At 42.3% G+C, this 22,242-nt stretch overlaps 1 protein-coding gene across 3 annotated transcripts; it reads right to left on the bottom strand.

Moving 5' to 3' along the window:
• Positions 1-6,961: 6,961 nt before the first annotated feature.
• On the bottom strand, positions 6,962-21,841 carry CCDC77 (coiled-coil domain containing 77). Of its 3 annotated transcripts, none has more exons than XM_075159110.1 (11): positions 21,445-21,840; positions 19,826-20,042; positions 18,417-18,559; positions 16,233-16,329; positions 14,832-14,898; positions 13,960-14,054; positions 12,493-12,641; positions 11,902-12,145; positions 10,886-11,011; positions 10,648-10,800; positions 6,962-8,887 (listed from the first exon to the last, which is right to left on the bottom strand). In XM_075159110.1, exons 1-11 carry the CDS (start codon positions 21,489-21,491, stop codon positions 8,741-8,743), a joined length of 1,485 nt encoding a protein of 494 aa, XP_075015211.1. In that variant the 5' UTR covers positions 21,492-21,840; the 3' UTR covers positions 6,962-8,740. The 3 variants fall into 3 exon arrangements, with proteins under 3 accessions (XP_075015211.1, XP_075015221.1, XP_075015230.1); XM_075159120.1 differs by lacking the exon at positions 21,445-21,840 and adding an exon at positions 20,573-20,716; XM_075159129.1 differs by lacking the exon at positions 10,886-11,011 and having other exon boundaries at positions 21,445-21,841.
• Between the last annotated feature and the right edge of the window lie 401 nt (positions 21,842-22,242).

Genomic DNA, 22,242 nt, shown 5'->3' with positions numbered 1-22,242 from the left:
GAGGACGTGGGAGGCCCATGTGAAGACCAGGACCCTCCTTGGATGTGCTTAGTGTTTCACTTCTCATCTCCCACGCACTTTTGAAGTGACTCTCCCAGCTGTCCCTCCCGTGCTGTTGGTTTGGTTCACATCGCCAAGCGGTCTCAGAGGATGGAAACTGGATTCCTCCTGGCTGAAACTAAACTGGAAGATGCTGTCCGGGATGCACGTAATGCATCCAGCTGGGGAGCTAGTCCAGAATAACCTTTTTCCAAACGTACGGTGTGGGTGTTGGGTCACTGGCACCAACCATTTCCCTTCACAGCTCTGCTGCCGCTGCAGAGCTGCTCCTGCACAGATGCAGCCCTGCGCTGGGTGCAACCGTGAAGAGAAACCCTCTGGCTGAAGTTAATTTTTAAAAGGCATGCAATGATGATAGACCTTTTTCTGAGGGTCCAGCTTCCTTTCACAGCAGCCTTCTGAAGTAGGAGGCTGCGCAAAAGGACACTCGCCATTATTTAGCCTTAGAAAATGTGCCAAAGGCCTTTTAAATGGCATGGAGGGCCATGGAAGAGTGGTGTGAGTCCCAGCAGGGACCGGCTGACGGCAGAGCGCTGGCATCCCAAGTGTTACACTGGTTGGGGGCAGAAGCAGCATCTGTAGTCCCTGGCATCAAGTGCTGAACACCGTGTTCCCAGTGTCCAGGCAGCACCTAGAGGCCCTGCTATTACCTGTCACGCCTTGGGATGGACAGACGGACAATAGGTTTCCTTTTTCTGAATGTCTCACAAAGGTTTCAGAGCCATCTCCCTTCAGCAGTGTGTTAGAGAGATTTCTCTTGTTTTGGGAAAATGCATCCAGAGAGTTTTACACCTCATTGTGGAGATGGAAAGACGTGATGTTTCTCAAGACGGAAACAAATCCTGCGGTGGGGGAGGCTGGTGAGCAGCTCTGCCCTCAGGCTCCCCTGCCTCCCCGGGGACAAGGTCCAGCCTGCAACTTTTGAGGACGCAACACTTGCGTTCCTCCTTCCTACCTTGTAGAGGCTGCGGATGCACCTGGCACTGATCCAAGCTCGAATCACGGTGCAACTTCCTCCGGCGCCAACAGAAAGGGCTGCCAGCGCCCAGCCACCACCGGTACCCGTACGACTGAAAACATCAAGCTATGCACCAGTGTAATCTTTGCAAGGCAGAAATCTCATGCGAGGGTATGACACTCACTGTTCAAGTTTTTTGGTGGTGTGTTGGTTTGGGTTTTTTCCAGCATGAGAGAAATAGACCAAGTTTTTCATATTTGTTCAAAAAAAAGAGAAAATACTAGGAAAAATGTGTAATAAATACGGATCTAAATGAAACTTTATTTACCATTTAAAGAACGAAAATTGAATGATGTATTCTTAGCAGGAAGTTGTCTGCATTTCTTAAATGACAAACCTTAAGTTTGAAAAATGACAACTGCACCTTGTTGAAACTTTGTTGTATACTAAAATAAGTAAGCACATTTTTCTCTTGTGAACATGGTACTAAAATGCAAGAGAGGGGAAAGTGATATTATAGGCTAACAGTAGTATTGTTGACTTGTAAAAGAAACAAAATCTTTTTCCCGATAGAACTAAGCTGTAATGAAGATAAAGAAAATCTCTTGTCTCTGGAGAAAAAGCTTAAGGAAGTAAGTGCGGCACGTTGATGTCTATCTGTTACAATATAGTTACAACAGAACAGAATTAAGGGACAAAATTAATCTGGATGTGTAATAAATAGTGAAATGAGGAATTTGAATAGCCCTACACTGGACTTCAAGTAACTTATTTTGGACCACTTATTCATTGCAGAAAGCACTGGTGCCCAGCAGTAAGATTATCACTTACAGTAATATTTTAAAAACACCTCACATAAATGTTTTTATCCCAAGCCTACCGACAGTCCTGTATTCCCAATTTCTCAAGCGTCCCAAGTCACACAAGCGGGTGCCCGGACCTCCACACCTCTCATCTTCACTGGGTGCAATATGGTGGCGGAGGAAACTACAGCTGGTAATAACCCCACAGGCTGGGGCCAACCCCGTCAGGGAAAGAGCGAGCAAGCGAGCTGGAAGCGGGTGATGCAGGAGCGGGGTCTGTGTCATGTTTAGGTGACTCGGGCAGGGAGCTGACACTGCTGGTTGCCCTGACAGACCATCCTCGAGCATCGGACGGATCGCTGCTCACTTCAGGATACACCTCTCCTAGCCTACCCTGAACACCCGCTTCAAAGAGACTGACTGTGTGCCAGATGAGCCAACTGGAGTATTTTTTGCTTTGTTTGGGCTTTTGTTTGTTTTCTGTTTTGGCTATGTTTCCTCATGATAAAAGCAGCCTTTGATACGAGTGCAGCACTTAACGACGCGCATCTCCTGTTCCTCCCGGCTCCCCTCTCTAGCTCCATCTCTGTGCATCCCCGCCCCTTCTTGTTATGCTTGTGCTTCGTTATCTAACAACTGTTTCTCTGTTCTGCAAATTACTTTTAGCTCTGTGCCAACATCCTTTCTCTGTAGGCTCCCCAAAGGTTCAATTATCTGCCACTTGCTCCTTCCCTTCTTTCTTCTTGTGTAATTTTCATTTTAACACTAATTACCCGCTCCACACCAAAGATACCCAACTGTCCCCAGCTCTCACCGCCCCGGTGGCTCCACACCCCTCTTCCTGACCTCAGCCATGCTCTGAAGCACAAACAATGACTTCATCTCAACGTTCATAATCAAAACGGCTCAAAGGCAGAAGTGTTTCTAAGAGGAAAAGGCAGTCTCTGAAGACACAGTTCCCCATTATTTCCCTTTTTGGCTCCTCAGGAATGGACTGGGCTCTAAAAGGCATTACTGGTGGAGCTAGCTATCCCAGAAAAATCCCTGTCAACGCTGCAGTTTAACATCACAGTGAGGGAATCGGCGTGGTCCCATAATTAATAAACTATTAGCAAAAGGACCTTCTTGCCCAGTTAAGTTGTGCTGATATGGTGGGTTTTGCTAACAGAGTTATATTAATCAGCAACGTGGTTTTTACCAGTACAGTTACGCTGTCAACATTTGTATGAAACAGCCAGAGCCGGGGTTTGACACTTCCTGTCTGTCACTGTTCACATGGCTATGCTCCCTCCGCTCTGACTTTGACTGACAGCATCACGGTCACACCATTGCTCTCCTACAACTTACCTATCGGGGTGGAAAGCCTCTTTCATAATTCTGTCTTTTCACTGCGTAACGCTCTTTTCATGGGTCTCAAGCCCTAGCTGTCCAGATAAAATTACAGCGAAATGGCTGCCCTCCCTTTTCAGCTGCAAAGAGGACGCGTTTTTACAGGAACTTTGCCCAGTACCTCTGGGAGCACTTCCTTATTGCAGGTCCTGCCCCTTGTGTTGGCCTGAATTGCTTTCTGCACATCAGAACAATCTCTCAGAATCTAGAGTACACGTTTGCACTTCCAGAAAAAAGTTTTTATATATTTTAAGCTGAGAACTTTCAAAAGACTTTTCAGGGTTTAGATGTTTACCATAATGAAAGATATATCTACATATTTGATGATTTTGGAAATCCATGTTTTCAAATCTGACTAAAGTCTTGCCTAAATTTTCTCCTTCCCCTGTCTTAAAAGTACCAGCACTTGGTTTACATTTTAAGTGACTGTGCTCATCATCCTTATGTTTCAAGAAGTTCCAAAGAATGTGCCACAGTCACGTTATTAGGGACACTACAGAACACAAAGCCGAGCAGCTCTCCCTGTGACGACACCGAGCAGGCTTCTATCCACCCAAGCTAGCACTGAAGAGGAAAAAAACTGTTTTCCTGGACAGATTAGAAGTGACCCTCTACTGAGATCAATGTTTACAGTGAAAGAAAGGCAATTTGATCTCTGAATCAATACAGGAGCATCCAGCACATCCTGGACATGCTTCACCAGGGTAAATCCAGAGCTTTTTATTCAAATCGAACCCATTTCAACAATGAAACCCTTCACGCCTGCGTAATTCATCATTGTCTTGCTTTAACATTGAAACACTTCTGTGTTGAGAGCCTCTCTGGGTTTTCTGAATAAAACCAAATAATCTGTATTTACACATTTGTAATCTGTCCACAATCCAACAGCATCGCAATTCTTAAAACATGCAATTTAGTCAGTGTAAGTGAATAGACAACCCTATTGAGGGCTGTGTTTATAAAGCTGTATTTTTGGAGCTTATTTGAACGGCAGCCACTCTAACTCATATTCAAAGACGCCCTTTCTCCAAACAGTTCATCTGGTGCTAAATGGGAAATATCAGAAGTCCACCCCACTCTTCTCAAATACTGCAGTCAATAGCAGGAATGTTTCCTGCTAGTGGCTTAAATTCCAGTTTCCTCTGATGGCCTGTTTCAGACAAAGCCCTAAACTTTTGATACAACATAGGAATTGAAACAAACTTTGTTCTTTGTGCCTAAACCCTATGAATACAGCAGCTAAAAGGAATCGTCGCAGCTTTCACCTCTCATGCCTTCTACACTGTATCCAAGAATGTTTTGGTACATAATCCCAGTCCACATGCTAAAAAATGTGTATACTTCTACAGCTAGACTTGCAATTTAAGAATAACTGTTTAGGGAGTAAAAGGGATAGTTCTTACAATTCAAAGCAACTTGGGAATATAATAACAAAATACTGCGGAAAAATTAGAAAGAAAAATCTTAAAACATCCCTTATATACAAATGACCTATGATGCCACTTTGAATGGGGACAAATGAGACATCTTTATTAGGGTTTTAATAGACTGAGCAGGCACAAATACATTCTAGTGTAGCAGAATTAAATGTTTGTGAGCTGTAATTAAAAGTCTGAAAAACATAGCTTTTCACGATATGAAGAGATTCTACCAGAACAAAATACACAGGGATGTGGCTCCCAGCTAGTCTCAAAAAAGTATCTGATTATCAAAGAATTACTTCCTGGCCTACATACAGAGACATTACAATTCCAGAATATTAGGCTGCCCACGGAGTCCTTCCATACTAGTAAAATGTGCGTGTTTCTGAATTGATATTACTACTTACGTAAGCAATTTAAGTACAGGCATTGCATACAAGTATATACTATACTATTATTTAGATTTATTCTGACAGTTGTCAGAACTGTGGCTACTGTTAATCTACCTTTCTAAGCACAGTCACAGTGTCAATTAATTTGGGAATTACTTACTGCAAGTTATGGTATAGGAAGATCATGAGGGATTTTTTAATTTTGTTTTTTTTACCTTGTGTAACCTTGCTGCGTAGGGTGAGCTGACACAGCATACATGCCTATAATTAAGGCAACTGCACGAGTGCTGAAAAACTCCTACAAATATTGCATATAAATAAATCACAGCTTTAAAGCCAGAAGGAACCATTTCCTGTTAGTTCACGTCATTATATTTCATTAAGTTCTAATATGTCAAACCCAGTAACTTATTAAAAGAAGCTACCTTCTCCAGAGGTGCAATCGTTTTTTGATTTGAAGATAGAGATGGAGAATTTGCTACCTCCACAAATAGTTTGTTATAATGAGGGAAAAAGCGCAATCTTCCTGTTAAAAATGTGTGCTTTTTTTATTATCTTCAGGTTTGGGCTACTGGTTCTTGCCCTGCCCTTCTCTGCTGGGATGGAGAGGCCTTTGGTAGTTTTTAATCTTCAAGATACAAGTATATTAACCAGTCTTCTTAATGTAATACAATATGAGCTCTTGCACAACCTTTTCTCTTCTGCTGAATCATCTGTGGTTCTGTGCCTTACCCAATATTTCAACATCCTTCCTTACCTAAATAAGGCTACACAACAATAAAGTTTTCCCCTATTGCTCATTTTTCTCCTATTTATGCAAGAAATATTTTAGTATCTTGGCTCACAGTAAGAACATCTGTCCAGTTCTAACCTTTGATTCTCTGTAGGATAGTCACTGTATTCCTAGAATCAGCCATTTTGGAGATCTTTCAAATTCTGTGGTCCTACTTACATAAGCTGGCATGTAGTTGTATTGAAATGATACAAGTCACACATTACTAACTTAAATTAGCAAAAAAGCTAATCAGTCTTTGGAGTAAATGCTTTGTTTTCTACCAAAAATTGTGGAAGAAAATTGACTAATACAGGTCTTGGAACCCTTCCCAGGAAACCCTTTTGAATATGCCAATAATTTTTTACTGACATCTTAAAGGGTGGTTGTCAGTGGTAGAAAGCACTTGGCTTTTTAAAGCAGTTCTTGGCTTGAAGGTGCACATTTGTTTTGGCAACATAAAGCAACATCTCACATGATCACATGATGTCACACAGAAAGAGCATGTACAATACTTTGCACTTCCTGCCCTTGGACAAATATTCAAGCTTCCAAATAAAATGGATTTACAGATCAGCCCTACTGTAATTTCCCCCCTGCCCCCGCCTCGAACAGGAAGGGTTCATAGCCTAGTGACAAATTAAGAATAAATTTCAAGCTGCACTTTGATTTTGACACACCAGCAGATATATTAGGAATGTTGTAATTTTATTCTGTTCAGTCTTTCAAGTAATAAGGAATACTGCTAAGGAAGAAAGGAAGTTAAACATTTATATCCTTCTTCCCCCAGTACTTCCTCCCAATCTTACAAACTTGAATGTCAAAGCCTACAGTCTTTATCCAGACACACTTCATGGCTTTCAAGTGAGGAAAATGTAATTTCATAGGCAATTCTTTAGCTTGGAAGAGTTGAAAATAAACAGAAACCCATTTATTTCTACAGGTTCAAGAGACCTTTTTGCTAGCTTCCCATCAGCTGAATTTAAGTAGATGAATCCTGCTGAGTAAGTAGCTAATACTTCATTACGTAGCAATTTTCAGAAGCAGCGTTCCAGGACCTGTGATAACTTTGATATCTTATCTTCAAACCAGTAGCATGTTACTTCACATACAAACTCACTTTAATGAGCCAGACTTATATGAGAAAGTACTAGTCAATGAAGAAATGATTGATAGCATTATTTAATAACCTTCCTCAACTGTCCACATAGCATCGGCACCCAAGTTGTTCATGAATCAGTTTCTGAACAGTTCAGCATTTTCAGCTAAACTAATCAGTGCAACATGCTTTAAAACAGCCTCTTGCAAGTTGTAGTAGTAGTTGAGCATCTAGGTACAGACTGTCAGCCACCCACACTAAAGTCTGTTTGTGATGAATTTGACCTCAAGAACACATACAAAATAAAAGCCATAGTACAGGACCATAAGGGACAGCAAGCTTGTCACAAAAAGGACACACAATTGAAGTAGGCTTTGACTTCTTAAGGGAATTTCCCCTCCCGCATTGCTTTAGCTGGTGCTGTAAAAACAATTCTTTCTCCAAATCTTGACAGCACAAAAACATCTTCTGCATATCTACCCCTCCCAAACACTAAATGAGGATCTCCATGGCCACTACCACATCCAAAAGAAGCTGCCAGCTTTCACACACTAAGTTCTTTTCAATGGGAAAGGAAGTGCTGGTACCCTATAGGTGTATACTTCAGAAAGATATTATTCCAATTCTGTCACATTTAACAAGGCAGGAAAGGTACAGTAGGAAACAGAGGCACTAAAATCCCTTTTCCAACACAGACCTGCTCCCAGTCTACAAGGTGGACAAGATTTGCTGATGCTACAGTAAAAGCATGAATACCTACAATTATAAAATGGGCTGAAGCCATGTTGTAACCCTTTTCATGATTTCATCTGTTTTCTAGAATTGCGATGTCTTGATGTCTGGTATGAAGATAACCATCATATAGCTAGAGTTATATTTATCATGTAGCAACGAGGCACCTGCTCTTCCACCCCAATTTCAGTTACAGTTCAGTAGCAACAACTACTGTAGCAAAAGTTGACCATGATTTGTTGGTACATAACCATTGTATTGTTTCAAGCTACAAAGATAGATAATACAGTGGTTAAGGAAGATACTAGATGCCTTTTATTATGGGCTTCTTCTGTGTGTTAAGATAAACTGGGAGGAAGGGGACGAGAAGATGACACTTGATAGTGTAGTATTTCCCTCCCCCCCATTCAAAACAAGTGTAGATGTTGCTGGTTCTTGCAGATGAGTTCTGTAACAGGTTATCTTTTTCCACCATATTAAATCAGTCAGGTTTGTCCCAATTAGGTTAGAACCAAGCAAAGGGAAGCCATTTTAAAATAGTTATACTGTCAAGGGGAGGGTCAGATGTAATACAATTTAAGTATTATTTTCTATACTTGGCCTTTCTCAAAGAAAATTTCCAGTTACATCCTGAAGTGCCTAAGCACTGCCTAAGCAAAACAGTAATAATTCAAACCATTTTAAAAGCTGCTTCTCACATAGGAAAAGGTCAGTCAAGCAATTCAGATCTTGAAGTAGATCCTTTCATGATTATTTCATTATAACCATATACTTTGTTTATAATATGGTCCAAATAAAGGTGAAGGCCAGTATACACTGACCCCTCCACAGATATGAAGGTAAGATGAAGTCATAAGCATATTCCTGATATATCAGTCATCATGTACTTTCTATGTCAGTCTTATCAGGTGCCATCTCTCAGCTGAAACAGCAATATAATCTGGCATGTTAGGAATGGCTCATGGACAATGTTATGACATTAACTGCAGATTTCCTCAAGCCTTCTGTCACCAGATGCCAGGAAACAGACAGGCGGGAGCTGCTCTCACATATGACTATTCCAGCCTAGCAATGTCCCATTCCTAAAACTAGGATGCCAGCTAATACCTCAGCTTCAGCAGACCCGTAGTTCATTCTCTAAGCCATAGATTTTTGCTTTTAAGTTTTTTAGTTCTCCTTGAATTTTACGGGTTAGTCTGTTTCCTTGGCGGACCTCATGTAGAATTTCAAGATCCTGGTCTGGTCCGATATTCAAAGTCACCTAAAAGGAAAAGAAAAACAGATTAAGAAAAACAAAGCTGTACAGAATATGATTTAGAGAGTATTATGATGAGGATATGAGGGAGAGAACTCTAAAGGAGACCCTTTGTAGCTAGCAAAGAGGATGCTTAAGCTAATATCTCTAGGCTAATGCAAATCACCAATAGAAAGGTGCTCCAGAACCAAAAATAAAGAACAAAGCTTTCATACATTATGGTGTTATATTACTGGTGAGGAAGAAATCTGGATAGAATGTAATCAAGTTTACCCATAACCTGTTGACTCCTTTCTAATTCCTGTATTATTTAAAGACCCACAAAAAGAGGCAAATTAAAACATTTATCAACTAACTTTTATCTAGTTCTAAGTACCTCACCTGACATGATGACACTTTGTCATCTTTTGCTACTAGAACTAGAGGTGGTTTAACTGCTGTGGCCAACCTGCTGCCTTCTGAACTGCATACGATTCAAAAGCAGTTCAAGTACAACTCCTAGTCTCAGGCCATGCCATATGGCCCATACTGAGCTGAACAAAGGCTGCTGGATAATCAGAATTCCTGATGGCAAGCTAGCCAGGGCTGCCATTTCCTGTCACCCTGGAACTGGATAGCATGCCAGCCCAGTCACTTTCAGCAGCAGAGCAGCACAGCCTGAGCAGCTGCTCTCAAAGCCCTCTTTTCTTTCGACCCTTTAGGTCTCATTGTCATCATGTAGTTCTTGATCAAAGATTTTCATATGCAAATCAGGAAATTTAGTCATCTGTAGTCATTTTGACCTCAAGTGATGAGAAGGATTTAAAGATCATGCTGGAGACTTCTAGCAAGTATTTTGTTCCTCTGCCCTCTTGTGGTTAAAAGTATAAAGAAATTAAGAATACAATTAAGAGCACACCCACAGTTACAAAACATACAGGTCTGTAGTAAAGGTATCATAGGGAATTTTTCCCCCATTCACATATCCTGTTTAATCCTTAAAGAATAAAGTTAAAAAACCCACAGCCCAACAAAAAATAAAATTAAAAAAAAAATCGAAGCAAATGCATTGGTTTAAACTGAACTGTGCGCCAAAAGTACAGAAAACAAGTGAATTGGTGGCACTGCCAGACTCCTGAAAGAGAGTCAGTTGGACAAAAGCTATGCCTTAGATAAATATCTCATCCTAAACTCCAAGCAACATCACAGCTGTGGCTTCCCTTCTAAACTGTTCTGATGCTCATCTACACATCGGGAAGCTACTACAGAGTATACAGCTTCAACTTCCAGCCATTGTTTCTGCAGTGATTTTTGCAGAGTTACAAATGAGATACTAACAAAAGAATAAATAGAGTATTCACAATACTTAAGTCAATGATCTACTTCTTACTGGAACAAAACAATCACTATGGCCCCCAGAAAGAAAACCAATCATCATTTTCTTTGCAGGATATACTTCTGAAACAAACTACTTGCAATTTTGAGACAGCTAAGTTATACTACAGGTATCAGATAAGAACTTTCAGAGTTGCAGCAAAAATACACGGCTAATGTATAATCAGGACAGTTCCTGGCAAGCGTGATGCCCGACTGATTAACAAAGACAAATCTTTTTTGCTTCATAAAACACATAAGAGGGCAAGTTTTGTCAAATATTAATATCTAGAGGAGCACTTAGGAAAGAAATTATTTCCTTAACTCTAGGGAAATAATGCATTTAAATACTGAGAATACATCTCTATAGGGTAAGCCCATAATAGTCTGCCTCAGAAATGCTTAGCTATTACCTTAAAAAGCTGCGTCTCTACATCTTTCAGCTTCTGCCGAAGCTGTTTAATGTCATTCTTGAAGCCTTCCACTTCCATATTACGACGTTTTTCCAAGGCCTCATATCGCTGAGTCATCAGCTTCAGGCGCTTCCCCATCTTTTCTGAGCGTTCCTATGGAAATGAAAACTCAATAGGGTATACAAAATAAAGGCTGCAAGATCATCCCATAGTTAGCAGATGATTACAGACTAATTACCTTAAAGAGTTCTCTGCCAACATCTCCCTCCTCACGAATCCTAGCCAGCTCACCTTCCAGGGTGACACACTGCTCTCTATACATGTTTGATAGGCGCTGTTCCTGCATTAGCTGTTCTTGCAGTGACTAGGACATAGGAGGAACAGAAGGAATCAATTCAAAAGCCAGTGCTCACAAAATTTCCCCTGCTCTGGAAAAGCAAGTGTGATAGATTGACAATATAACAGGCAAATAAAAAGTAACAACTGGAGCTACAGCTAATGAAATAACTAGGTAAGGACAATATTCTAACACCACTTCCATTACCAAAACCTTTTAATTAGGTTATCAGTTCTGCATGACCGCTCATCATCAGTTAAAGAACTCGCTCCTCTTCCCCTTAAAAATAATATTCAACTAATGCTGCAATTCCCCTTTTCACAGCTGCTTGCCCAGTACTGCATTTCAGAAGCATCTGCATTCAGTGGTAGATGAAAGCAATTCCCTATTGCCTGTTTTCTTTCCTATTCCTTATTGCCTGTTTACCCACTTCAGATCTCCCAACTTCTCACTGGAAGTATACTAGAAGTGGAAGAAAAATCCTGACTGTCCTGGGGGACATCAACTGAAAGGACTTATTCTCCCTCAAGAGCAGAAAGGAAGATACAGACGCTGCATTCTAAGTCCATTAGCTGAGGGCATTTACACTACAAGAAAGGCATGTGCAACAAGCAGGTTAAGAACGTGTTATATCACGTGGCTTGCAGAAGTAGGGATTTGTTCTGGGCATAAAAGAAACTGACAATGAAGTGCTACCATAAATCCTAACTACACATTTTACCTGAAATTTGCATGCAATGCTGATTTGGAGGCAGGAGAGGGTTTTTTACATTAGTGCCAACAACAACGTAACTTATGGCATGCCAGTACAGCTTTGAAACAGCTGCTAGCTACTGCCTATCTTGGCAAAACCCAGATGCTGGCAATTTTCAAGTCAAAAACTGTTAAAGAGCCTCTACCTAGGACAAAAAAATTACCTTTATTTCTCTGCTGTGGAGTTTCCAAGCTCCATCATCTGCTCGAAGCATTTTCTTGGTATCTCTTTGCTTCTTCTCTCTTCCTGGCTCCCTGCTGATAATATGCTGATCCAGATCTTTGTCAAGTTTCCTCAACAGACTGTCCTTCTCTGCCATCCACGCTTTCTCATTGGCTCGGGCATCAAACTTGAGCTGGAGGAAGTCACGGGTACTCTCATATAAGAGATTTTGGGTCTTATGGAGTCTGTAAAAAGGGATCCCAGTGGAATGAATTAACTTCTTTCCTAGTTCCTACCTTAATAAAAAGTCATCATTACAAGTTGGAAGAAGCGTGGAAGAAAAAGATAGGTGCTTTCCTAATGAGTTTAGCTCTTCTCATCTAATGAAAGTTATATTCTTCCAATGTGAAAGAGGATTTTTAATATGTAGATTACTCCATTCATCTTCTTCCACACACACTACCAAACAGATGGCTGCATAATTTGCTTTTCTGCCTGCTGCAGGAAGCAACATACTGAAAGCCAACACATTTCTATTGTTCCCCTCTCTTCTCATCTCATGACTACATCACAGTCATTCTCTCACACTCACTTATCTGTTATCGTTTTGATCTTGTCCTGGTCCCTCTGATGCTGGACCTGGGCTTCCTCCATGTGAATCCGCCTGTCCTCTAGTAGTGCCTCAACCTGTTCCTTGGATAATCGTGTCTGTTCTTCTATCTGAGCTTGCAGAGCCTCCACCTGAATAAGCAAACAAAGACATTACTGAATAAGACCTCACAGCAGCTCTGCTCCTGTCCTTGCAAGTCTCTTTTAAATTCCAGGATTCAGATCAAAGACTCTACCCGGTAATACCTTTGAGAGTTCCAATTTCTCAAATTTTTGTTTTTGTTTTAATGCTAAGTATTTCAAACAACTAAAACATTTTAAGAAAAAAAATCATGCTATAGGCAAGACTGGCATATTATAAGCAGCAACAATAGATCAAAGATATTGGAAAGATTTAAACTGCACACAGGGTGTGACAAATCCTGTGGAATATACAGGGACACTTCTGTCCCTATGCCACTACCTTCCAATGAAACAGTGATATAAAAGTACCTAAATTCTAGGAAAGCAGCAAGTCCACATATCTTGAACAAAAGAAATTACTCAGCCAGAATGAGTTATTAAATGTAAGCAAGATAATGAATGAAGGAGAGGGATGCAAAGAATCTTGATCTAGTGCACATAGTCAGGGAGATTGGAACAAGTAATTGAAAAATGTGCATCTGGCCTATGTGTAAGAAACTATCTGAAAAAACTTGGCATGTGTTTAGATCACTTATTTTTATGACAATTTTGTGTGATGCTTTTGCTCCAGAATAAATGTTGTTAGACAGCTAACTGGCCACTAGGTCAGTCATCACTGCCCTTGAACAAAAAAAACAAAACCAAAACCAACAACAATAACAAATTCTCTCTGGTGTACAATTTTGCTCTTTAATTTGCTTTTCTAGACTCATCCTTCCTCAGGCTTTACATACAGCTTCTGGTATCTTCCCCAATTCATGATTCTGTACATTTTCTCTTTCATTCTGTCATGCTATTTACACCCTATCTTTCACTGAAGTCTAGTAAAGGGAACATTCATTGTACTAGTGCATCTTATCAGGGCTGCCTAATTCAGTCTCAGACACATTGCTTTTGTCAGACTTCCACAAAATACCCAACCCTGCAGATCTTCTGTGGGTTTATTGTAAATTCATAGCCACAATCAAATTATGGGAGATAACATCAATTACACATTCTATATTTAAGGGCAACACATTCCAGTTGACATTACTGGAACATCTGCTTATGTAAAGCTTCCAGAATCAGATCCAAGTTCTTAAATCTAAGCCTACATTCATCGCAAAGAAACAGCTAAGTAAACTGATAGAAAGTGGGAATCCATAGTAAGATGGGGGGACTGATAAAATTGGTATGTCTACATCTTATCTAAGCAGACAGCATATTTGACTATCATAATTTCCTGGACAGCCAGGAATTATGTCCATCGGTTAGCAAATGTTTTTACCTGAAGGAGAAGCATTTGATTATCTCTCTGATATCTGTCAGCACTTTCTGGTTTCTCTCCTTTTGCTGCTGGTTTTGAAGTGCTCCTCTTGGTGCCTATTGCAGAAATTTAACAGAAGTAGAAAAGGGTTTTCCAATCTACCTGCAGTACCTTTCCAAGCATGAAATATTTTATGTCCTGGCAGGCCTACAAGAACAGGAAAAAGCTTGCCACTGCTACAGTCACAAGGACTTCTAGGAGGGCTAGCTGGAAGAAAAGCATTTCTGAACTTATGGTGATCGCATACCTTTATCCCACACTATCACACCACAATATGTAGGCAACCTACTCATTTTCTTGGCATATATAGAAAGCAAACTTTAAAAATTTTCTTAAATAAATGATGAATAGGCAGATGACACAGTTGCACAAGCATCAAGCCTTGAATGAGTTTTGGGCTTGTTAGCTAACTTCAGTCAATTTGGAGGAGGCAGTTCTTTCAAAAGAGAAAATCAGTAAGTAGGCATACAGACCCACACTATTGTCTACACTAAAGGCAGGCAGAACCTCACACCTTGGAATGGCTGTGGCTGAGGGTGCCTGTCCAGTTGGTACCTGCATGGTTCCAGAACAGCCATTCCATGGTCATACCAGCCTCTTCCTTAGCTGAGCACATCATGGACATGAGAGCCAGCTGAGGTTATTTTAAAAGATTTTGAAGGGAATCCAAGAGTACTGCATGTATATGTATGTACGCATGGATACATTCAGGGAACTTAATGGAGGTATATCAAAGCTTTCACAATAAGGAATTATTTTGGTATACCGGACACAAACACACAGAGAAACAAGTATCAATAGCTGAGTTGCTGTTAATCAGCTTGGTGTGGTACCTCTTCTAGAAGTATCATGTCGTTCATGTGACTCTCCGGATTTAGCTGGCCTTTGCAGAACAGTAACCTATAGAAACAAGATGAGATATCTGCACTGAACATCTGACTTCTCCAAAGTTGCAATGGTCGAGAACAAATCTTAAAGAGTAAAATGAGATATCCAAAAGAACAGCATTACCTTACTTCTACCACAAGACAAGGAAGACATTCACAAGTGTAATGTCCGTGTAGATAAGTTTTCTTTATCATGGCTGAGTTTTGCCATTTCTGCCTCTATTTTTTTTCACCGAAACAACTGGAAAGTAATCCTGCCTTTGCTGGCTTCATTAGGATGAAAATCAGCACCCTCAGCAGGAAAAGCAGCATTTTGGGGACAGGGAGGAGAAGAGGAAGGTGAAGATGAAGATTACATTATTTCCTTCTTTCATACTCCTTGCTTTAGCAAGACAGAGAAACATGAAGTTTGATTTATCAGCACATTCACTCAAGCTACTGAACAAACCTGGGATAAAAGCTAACCGATAAAACTATCGAAAGAACTCAACTACTGAACTGAAACCCACTTAACAAAAACAGGAGGCCATGAGGGAGCAAGGTTATCTTATCTTGAGGTCAATGCTATATAATAGGCCTAATTTTAGAGCTAGGCTATATCAGGGAATTTTAAAGCTTCTGCGAGATTTTTGAACTGCTTGAGCGGTGCAGAGCAACCACAAACTATGCAGCATATTTCAGCCTTTTTCCGCACCTTATTCCGAGGTAAATCCTATATTCCATCATAGTCTCTGTATGTCCGAATCATTCGTTATTCATGACTTTCTTAAGGAGGTTCAACTACACTGTGCTTTATATGCACTGCTATTTAATCAATTTGACATTATTTCTGAAATATGCGATACAATATTGCTTAGAGGGGATGGCTCTTCTGCAGTCTCCTGCCCAGGAAACTGCTGCAGCATTTCCAACACTGCTTTATTCTTTACTGAGGCCCTAAGAGATAGGCACTCTGAGATAGCTGATCTTCAAACACTGCACCTGGTCATTTTTTGCCCTTCCTTTTTTTTCTTTTTCTCTTTGTGGTGTTCTCTCCAACTTCTCAATGACCATTTGCCAGATAGCTTCAGACTCCTATCTGACATTCAGGAGGCTGATCTGGAGGTATGTTTTGAAGGTAGAAGGAGACTGATACTAAGAGGACCTACTTCCAGAGTGCTTGTTCCTACTTACCTGTCAGCAGCTACACTAAAACCTGATGTTGCTATAGAGCTACAGATCCCTCCTGCTTTGGGCTCATTTAGCAACTTTTGACTTGCGGGACAGATCTGGTCTGTGATCAGCCCTTGGGGTACGGATCTTCATGGTACAACCAAAAGCAGAGTTCTACAGAAAAATGGAACTTGCCTTATGTGGAGGCTCCTTGTGAAAATATGTAACTTCTCCTTTGTCTGTTCCCACTAAAGCCAGGAGGTGTTGAATTTTTTTTCTATCCTCCAGTTCCCTGGAATTCAAAGAAAGTGGCCAACACGTTGCTATTTTTAAGTACATCAAGACATTGTGACACACTGTCCTTCTAGTTTACTCATTAATGCTTACAAATTTTCCAAACTGTTGCAGTTCTTGAGAGTACTGCTTTAAAAACAAACTCCCAAAGACATTACTGATGTTGCCGATATAACATCACCAATTCCGCTGGCATTGGGGAGCATTCCTCTTTTCAAATAGGACAATACCACATAGGCTGACACAGCAATAGCACATGGTCATAAAGAATTTGCATTCCAGAGTTATGAACTACCTAAAATCCTTTCAGATACTTCATTCAACAGATTGTAAGTGTCCATTGTTTTTCAAGTAAACTACGTTAAGGGCTGTATCAGACTTTTCCTCACACTCTTGAGAAGTGCCAAAGTACACCAACACACATTTTGACTTAAGTTCTTAAAACTTTAACAGAACAGTTGATATTATTACCCACAAATGTTCTGAAGAAGGTTGGGAACTCCTTTGCCATTGGCAGCTAGTCTGGTACAACAGGTTATATTCCGTTTTACCAACTAAATGGCATTAAAAAGGAGTGGCTGCTATAGAGTGAGGGGAAGCTATTTGCTTTGGTCTGTATTTTCTATTTGAGCTTAAGTCTTTTTAGGGCTGAGGGATGAAGTTTTGCCAGGCAGGTGCAAGGTCTGTGTATTGGGTTTGCATGGCAAGGTTTTGGTAGTGGGGGTGGGGCTACACGGGTGACTTCTGTGAGAAGCTGCCAGAAGCATTCCCCATGTCCGATAGAGCCAGTGCCAGCCGGCTCCAAGATGGACCTGCCGCTAGCCAAGGCCGAGCCCATCAGTGATGGGATAACTTGTTTAAGAAGGGGGAAAAAAACTGCTGCACAGCAGCAGCTGGAAGAGAGAGGACTGAGAATATGTGAGAGAAACAACTCTGCAGAGACCAAGGTCAGTGAAGAAGGAGGGGGAGGAGGTGCTCCAGGCGCCAGAGCAGAGATTCCCCTGCAGCCCATGGTGAAGACCATGGTGAGGCAGGCTGTCCCCCTGCAGCCCATGGGGATTAGCAGTGGAGCAGATATCCACCTGCAGCCCGTGGAGACCCCACGCCAGAGCAGGTGGATGTGCCCGAAGGAGGCTGTGACCCCATGGGAAGCCCACACTGGAGCAGGCTCCTGGCAGGACCTGTGGACCCATTGAGAGAGGAGCCCACACTGGAGCAGGTTTGCTGGCAGGACTTGTGACCCTGTGGGGGACCCACGCTGGAGCAGTCTGTTCCTAAGGACTTGCACCCTGTGGAGAGGACTCACACTGGAGCAGTGGAAGAACCGTAGCCTGTGGGAAGGACTCACATTGGAGAAGCTTGTGGAGAACTGTCTCCCACGAGTGGGACCCCACACTGGAGCAGGGGAAGAGAGCGAGGAGGAAGGAGCGGCAGAGACAACGTGTGATGAGCTGACTGCAACCCCCATTCCCCGTCCCCCTGCACCACTTGGAGGGGGTGAGAATTCAGGAGTAAAGTTGAGCCTGGGAAGAAGGGAGGGGTGAGGGGAAGGTGTTTTAAGATTTGTTTTTCTTTCTCATTATCCTACTCTGGTTCGATTGGTAATAAATTAATTTCCCCAAGTCGAGTCTGTTTTGCCCGTGATAGTAATTACTGAGTGATCTCCCTGTCCTTATCTCGACCCATAAGCCTTTCATTATATTTTCTCTCCCCTGTCCTGCTGAGGAAGGGGAGTGATAGAGCAGCTTGGTAGGCACCTGGCATCCAGCCAAGGTCAACCCACCACAGTCTGCTTAAATCAGAACCTCCACATTCAAACTGGCAACTCACAATTCAAATCTGAATCTATGTTCAACTTCTGTTCTTCCTTCTACTACCGGAACAGGAGGAATAATAAGTGGAAATGTGTTTAGCAGCCCAACAGATTGCATTCCACCTCCAAGAGTGGTACGATTTCATAGGAGCCCTCCCTGGGAAGTGTGGCATAATTGCTTCTCGGAAGACTCCAGATTTGGATGAGAACTAGAACACAATGCATGCAATTGCTACTGCCAGTGACCCAGACCACCATCTAAGACAGCACACCTGATTTTCAGCCGGTCATTCTCTGAGTAAAGACGAAGGACGTGTTCCCTCTCCTGGAAGAGGTAGACTTGCATATCACTCAGAGCCTTTTGCAACTCCGCAATCTCCTCTTCTCGCTGACGAACTTCCCATTGCAGTTTGTGCTAGGTAGAGAGAATGAGGTACTTGAAATGATAGAGAGCACTGCGCAACACTTACAAACTTCAAACTGCTGGTGCCCTGAGCCCGTAACTGGTATAGAACAACTGCCAGTTCAAGTGAATTATTTTATTCTTACAAAATTTGACCAGATGAGGGCAGTATTGGAAAAATTATTAAAAAATGTTTCAACAGGAAGTTCAGAGCCGTGAGAATCATTGTCACTATACAACAGTCAAATAAGGCCTAAGCTAGTTTCTAGTGGTTGCACTTCTGTGCTGGTGGTCAGAGCACAGGTATGGGGAGTCTGATGTCAACAAAAACCTAGCAAAGCCTCTGTAATAGCACTTACTCTTAAAAGAAATTACTGAAGAATAAACATTAAAATATCCGTATGGTTTAGTAGTGAGAAATCTGGCTAGTTGCTAAGTTTCATTAATGATTTTCTTCCTGGTGTGGAAAACTAACAAACCTGTCAGAAAACCATTCCCGTAGATGAGAAGGCACTATTTTGGAACCTGCCCCTCTTTTTCCCATACGTTGAATTAAAGTAACTTGTACGTCACGTATTTCCCAAGGGCTTTCAGGCTGCTTCAAGCATGGCCAGTACTTGAGGAGGCATCTCAATCACCTCAGAAGTGATCGTTCTATCCCCAAAGGGTCATTCACACTTAGAAAGATGACTGCTAGACAGATGCATGCTGTAAGGCATATCAGACCACTGAATATCTCACAGACATTCTGTAAGAGTTCTTTCTCTTAAAAGGCAAAGATTTTTAGGTTTTGGAGTTTCTTTTAAATTCGCATTTATTTGCTGTGTGGTATACTGTTTAATAGCCTATGGCCAAGCTTATGAATTCCACTGCAGTAAATACAAATTATATCTGTATCTCAAAGCCCATTAAATTTGGGCACTTATTCTTCACTATGAGAAACAAGGGAAAGAAATTGGACAGCATGGGAACTGAACATCTAAACTTAAGCTTTAATTTTATAAAAACAGAAACAAACAACCCACTGTGAAGATATAACCAAACTATAATAACTTAAGAATAGAAGAATATCCTACATGTTTCTGTTTGCTTTGACAGAGGACAGACAGCTAGATTTAACAATCAAACCCTGAAATCTACTTATTTCTTCTCAGCCCAGTTCTAACACATTACTGGTAAATCTTAAGACTATCTGTGCTGAATTTTCAACTGAGGAAAAATATTAAGTTTGTGTACGGATATGTAGTCCATCATAATTCAAAAAACTCTTTTCCTAACCTGCTCATCATACGTTTCTTTGTATCTCTCCAGCCTTTTTACCAAATCCTCATGTTCCTCATCAAAGTCAGCAATCTTCTTGCGGTAGTATTCCAGCAGCTCCCGGGAGGGACGGAGAAAGGCCAAGCGCTCATTGATGGAAGGGAGAGGAGTAAAGTCCTCCTGACTTGGAGATTGAGAACTAGCATATCTGGATGAGACATGGGGGGTTGCCATCCTGGACAGAAATAGTTTCTAATGACATATAAGCTTCAGACAAGAAAATAAAAAAACTTTCTAAAATAGTTAAAAATAGGTTTTCAATTTTAACACAGGTTCAGTTTCAAACACAGATTAGCTTGTCTGTGCTCCGCGTATTAACAGATCATGGCATTTAGGAGAAGCAAAAGCTTTGATATAGAACAGCTTGCAGGCTTACTATACTGTGGAGATGGGGCCAACGGATGCAAAAGGGAGACAGAAAAATGTAGGTTGTTTGGGGAGGGTGAATGTGAAAGGAACAGGAGGAAAGAAAAGAAGGAGAGAACAAAGGGGACAAGAAGTCCATTGTTGTGCAATTAGAAGCAGCAGCCAAGATAAACAGTAAAACATAATCTGTGACAGAATCACTATCTGATATCCAGAGAGAAAAACACTTTCTAAAGAAAGACTGTTGAATAAAGACAATAATTCGGCTTAGCTGATGCACCAGCCACCATAATTTAAGGTGTAGGTCTAGGAATCTACATGCTTTCCTTTCTGGTGTACCTGATGTTATTATCCACATAGCTTGTCCACTCCTGATAGTGAAATAGAAGCTTCCAAGTTCTTGAATCTTATGTTGAGGTACTAGATGGAAATCATGTCAATATTACATAAATCAAATCAAGAATATGTATGTGTAATTACATATCTGATTTTTCTTTTAAGCAATGTTTACTGCATTCAGACATTTAATCTGCTCAAGCAAGCACCAAATTTGCAAATAGAGCTGCACATAGAGTTCAAAATTCTCTTGGAAAGTGTTCTTTTTGTTATTTATGTTGATCTGACACTTTTTTTTTATGATACCATGAATAACAGAACTAAAGCTAAGAAGCCTGTTTACTAAAGATCTGCTTAATAAAAACACAGTTCAGAATCTGATTCTGGAGCCAGGGCCAGAACTTTGATCATGAAGTGATCTGGCAGGTGACACTGAGGCAGCGGTGACCCTCTGGACCAGCTCACCAAAGCTGCTTAGATCAGAACCCCAGTGTGCTACGTCCATGAAAACGTGCCAAGCTCCTTAACTCCTGGCACCATAGGAAAGTATTAAATATGCAACAATACAATTATTTCATGTAGGAACTTTCGCACCAGCTGTGCCCAGAAATGCCTTAAGTAACACACTTGGAAAAATAAATAACAGCAACAGAAGAGAACAGGTAACATAGGCACAAGGTGAATACTTTATTACTGATCTAAAGAACAGTAGAAATGGAAAGGCATAATGATAAGGAAGCACAGCAGGTGCAAGAGCGGACAAAACGGTGCCTTAAGTTAAGCCTGGCTACCGGACAGAAAGGGAAGTGCTCCGGGGCCAGGGCCCGCAGAGCAGTTTCGGTGCGGGGTGACTACGGAGGCAGCCCCCACACTACCTTCTGGAGCGAGGGGAGGTCCCCGGAGAGCAGTCCGTCGCGCTCATGGCGCCCCTGCGGAAGGGCCGGGCTCACCGCGGGTAGGGGACAGAAGCTTCGAGCACCCCGGGAGGCTGGCGGAGGTAGGGGTGCCCGGTGGAAACAGGAGCTAGGGCGCGTTGCAGGCCCCGCTGGGAGCGGCCATAGCCGCGCGGAAAAGCCCTTGGCAGTCCCCTGCCAAACAAACCAGGGTCAAGCTCCCGAGGCAGCGCGGGAGGGGGCCGGCACCACCCGCGCCCACCCGGACGCGGCCACCACCACCTCACAGCCCTCTACTCAGGGAGGCCCCCAACGGCAAAATAACCGCCGTAGCTAACCCTCCGCAACTTAAACGACGAGGCAACCTGCCGCCCGCCGCCTCCTCCAATCACAGGCAGCCTTCCATGCGGCGCCGACCGTCTCTACCAATCAGCGCTCGCGACACGAGCGCCAGGGGCTCCGCGCCGGCGCCTCTGGGAGTTGTAGTCCTTCGGGCGCCGGCGGGGGGCGGGGTGGGGCCACTGCGCGTGCGCCGCGGGCGGGGTGGGCGGGGCGTCGGGTGCGCTGGTGGGTGGCACCGCCCCTGGGGCTCCCGGCCATGGCGGGGGCGGGAGGGAGGTGTATGGGGCAGATAGGGGGGTCCGTCGCTGCGTGACCCTGCTGTCATGGCGGCAGGGCTCGGGGCTCTGGGCGAGGTAAATGTAACCTGCAGTGGGAACCGATCTCATCATCAGCCTCAAAAAACCCCCCAAACGTCCATTTTTCTTTGAAAATGAATGG

Source organism: Calonectris borealis, chromosome 1 (assembly GCF_964195595.1).
Source record: "Calonectris borealis chromosome 1, bCalBor7.hap1.2, whole genome shotgun sequence".
Taxonomy (NCBI): Eukaryota; Metazoa; Chordata; class Aves; order Procellariiformes; family Procellariidae; genus Calonectris; species Calonectris borealis.
Note: the sequence above shows the minus strand (reverse complement) of the source record. Positions and strands in the feature narration are given on the sequence as shown.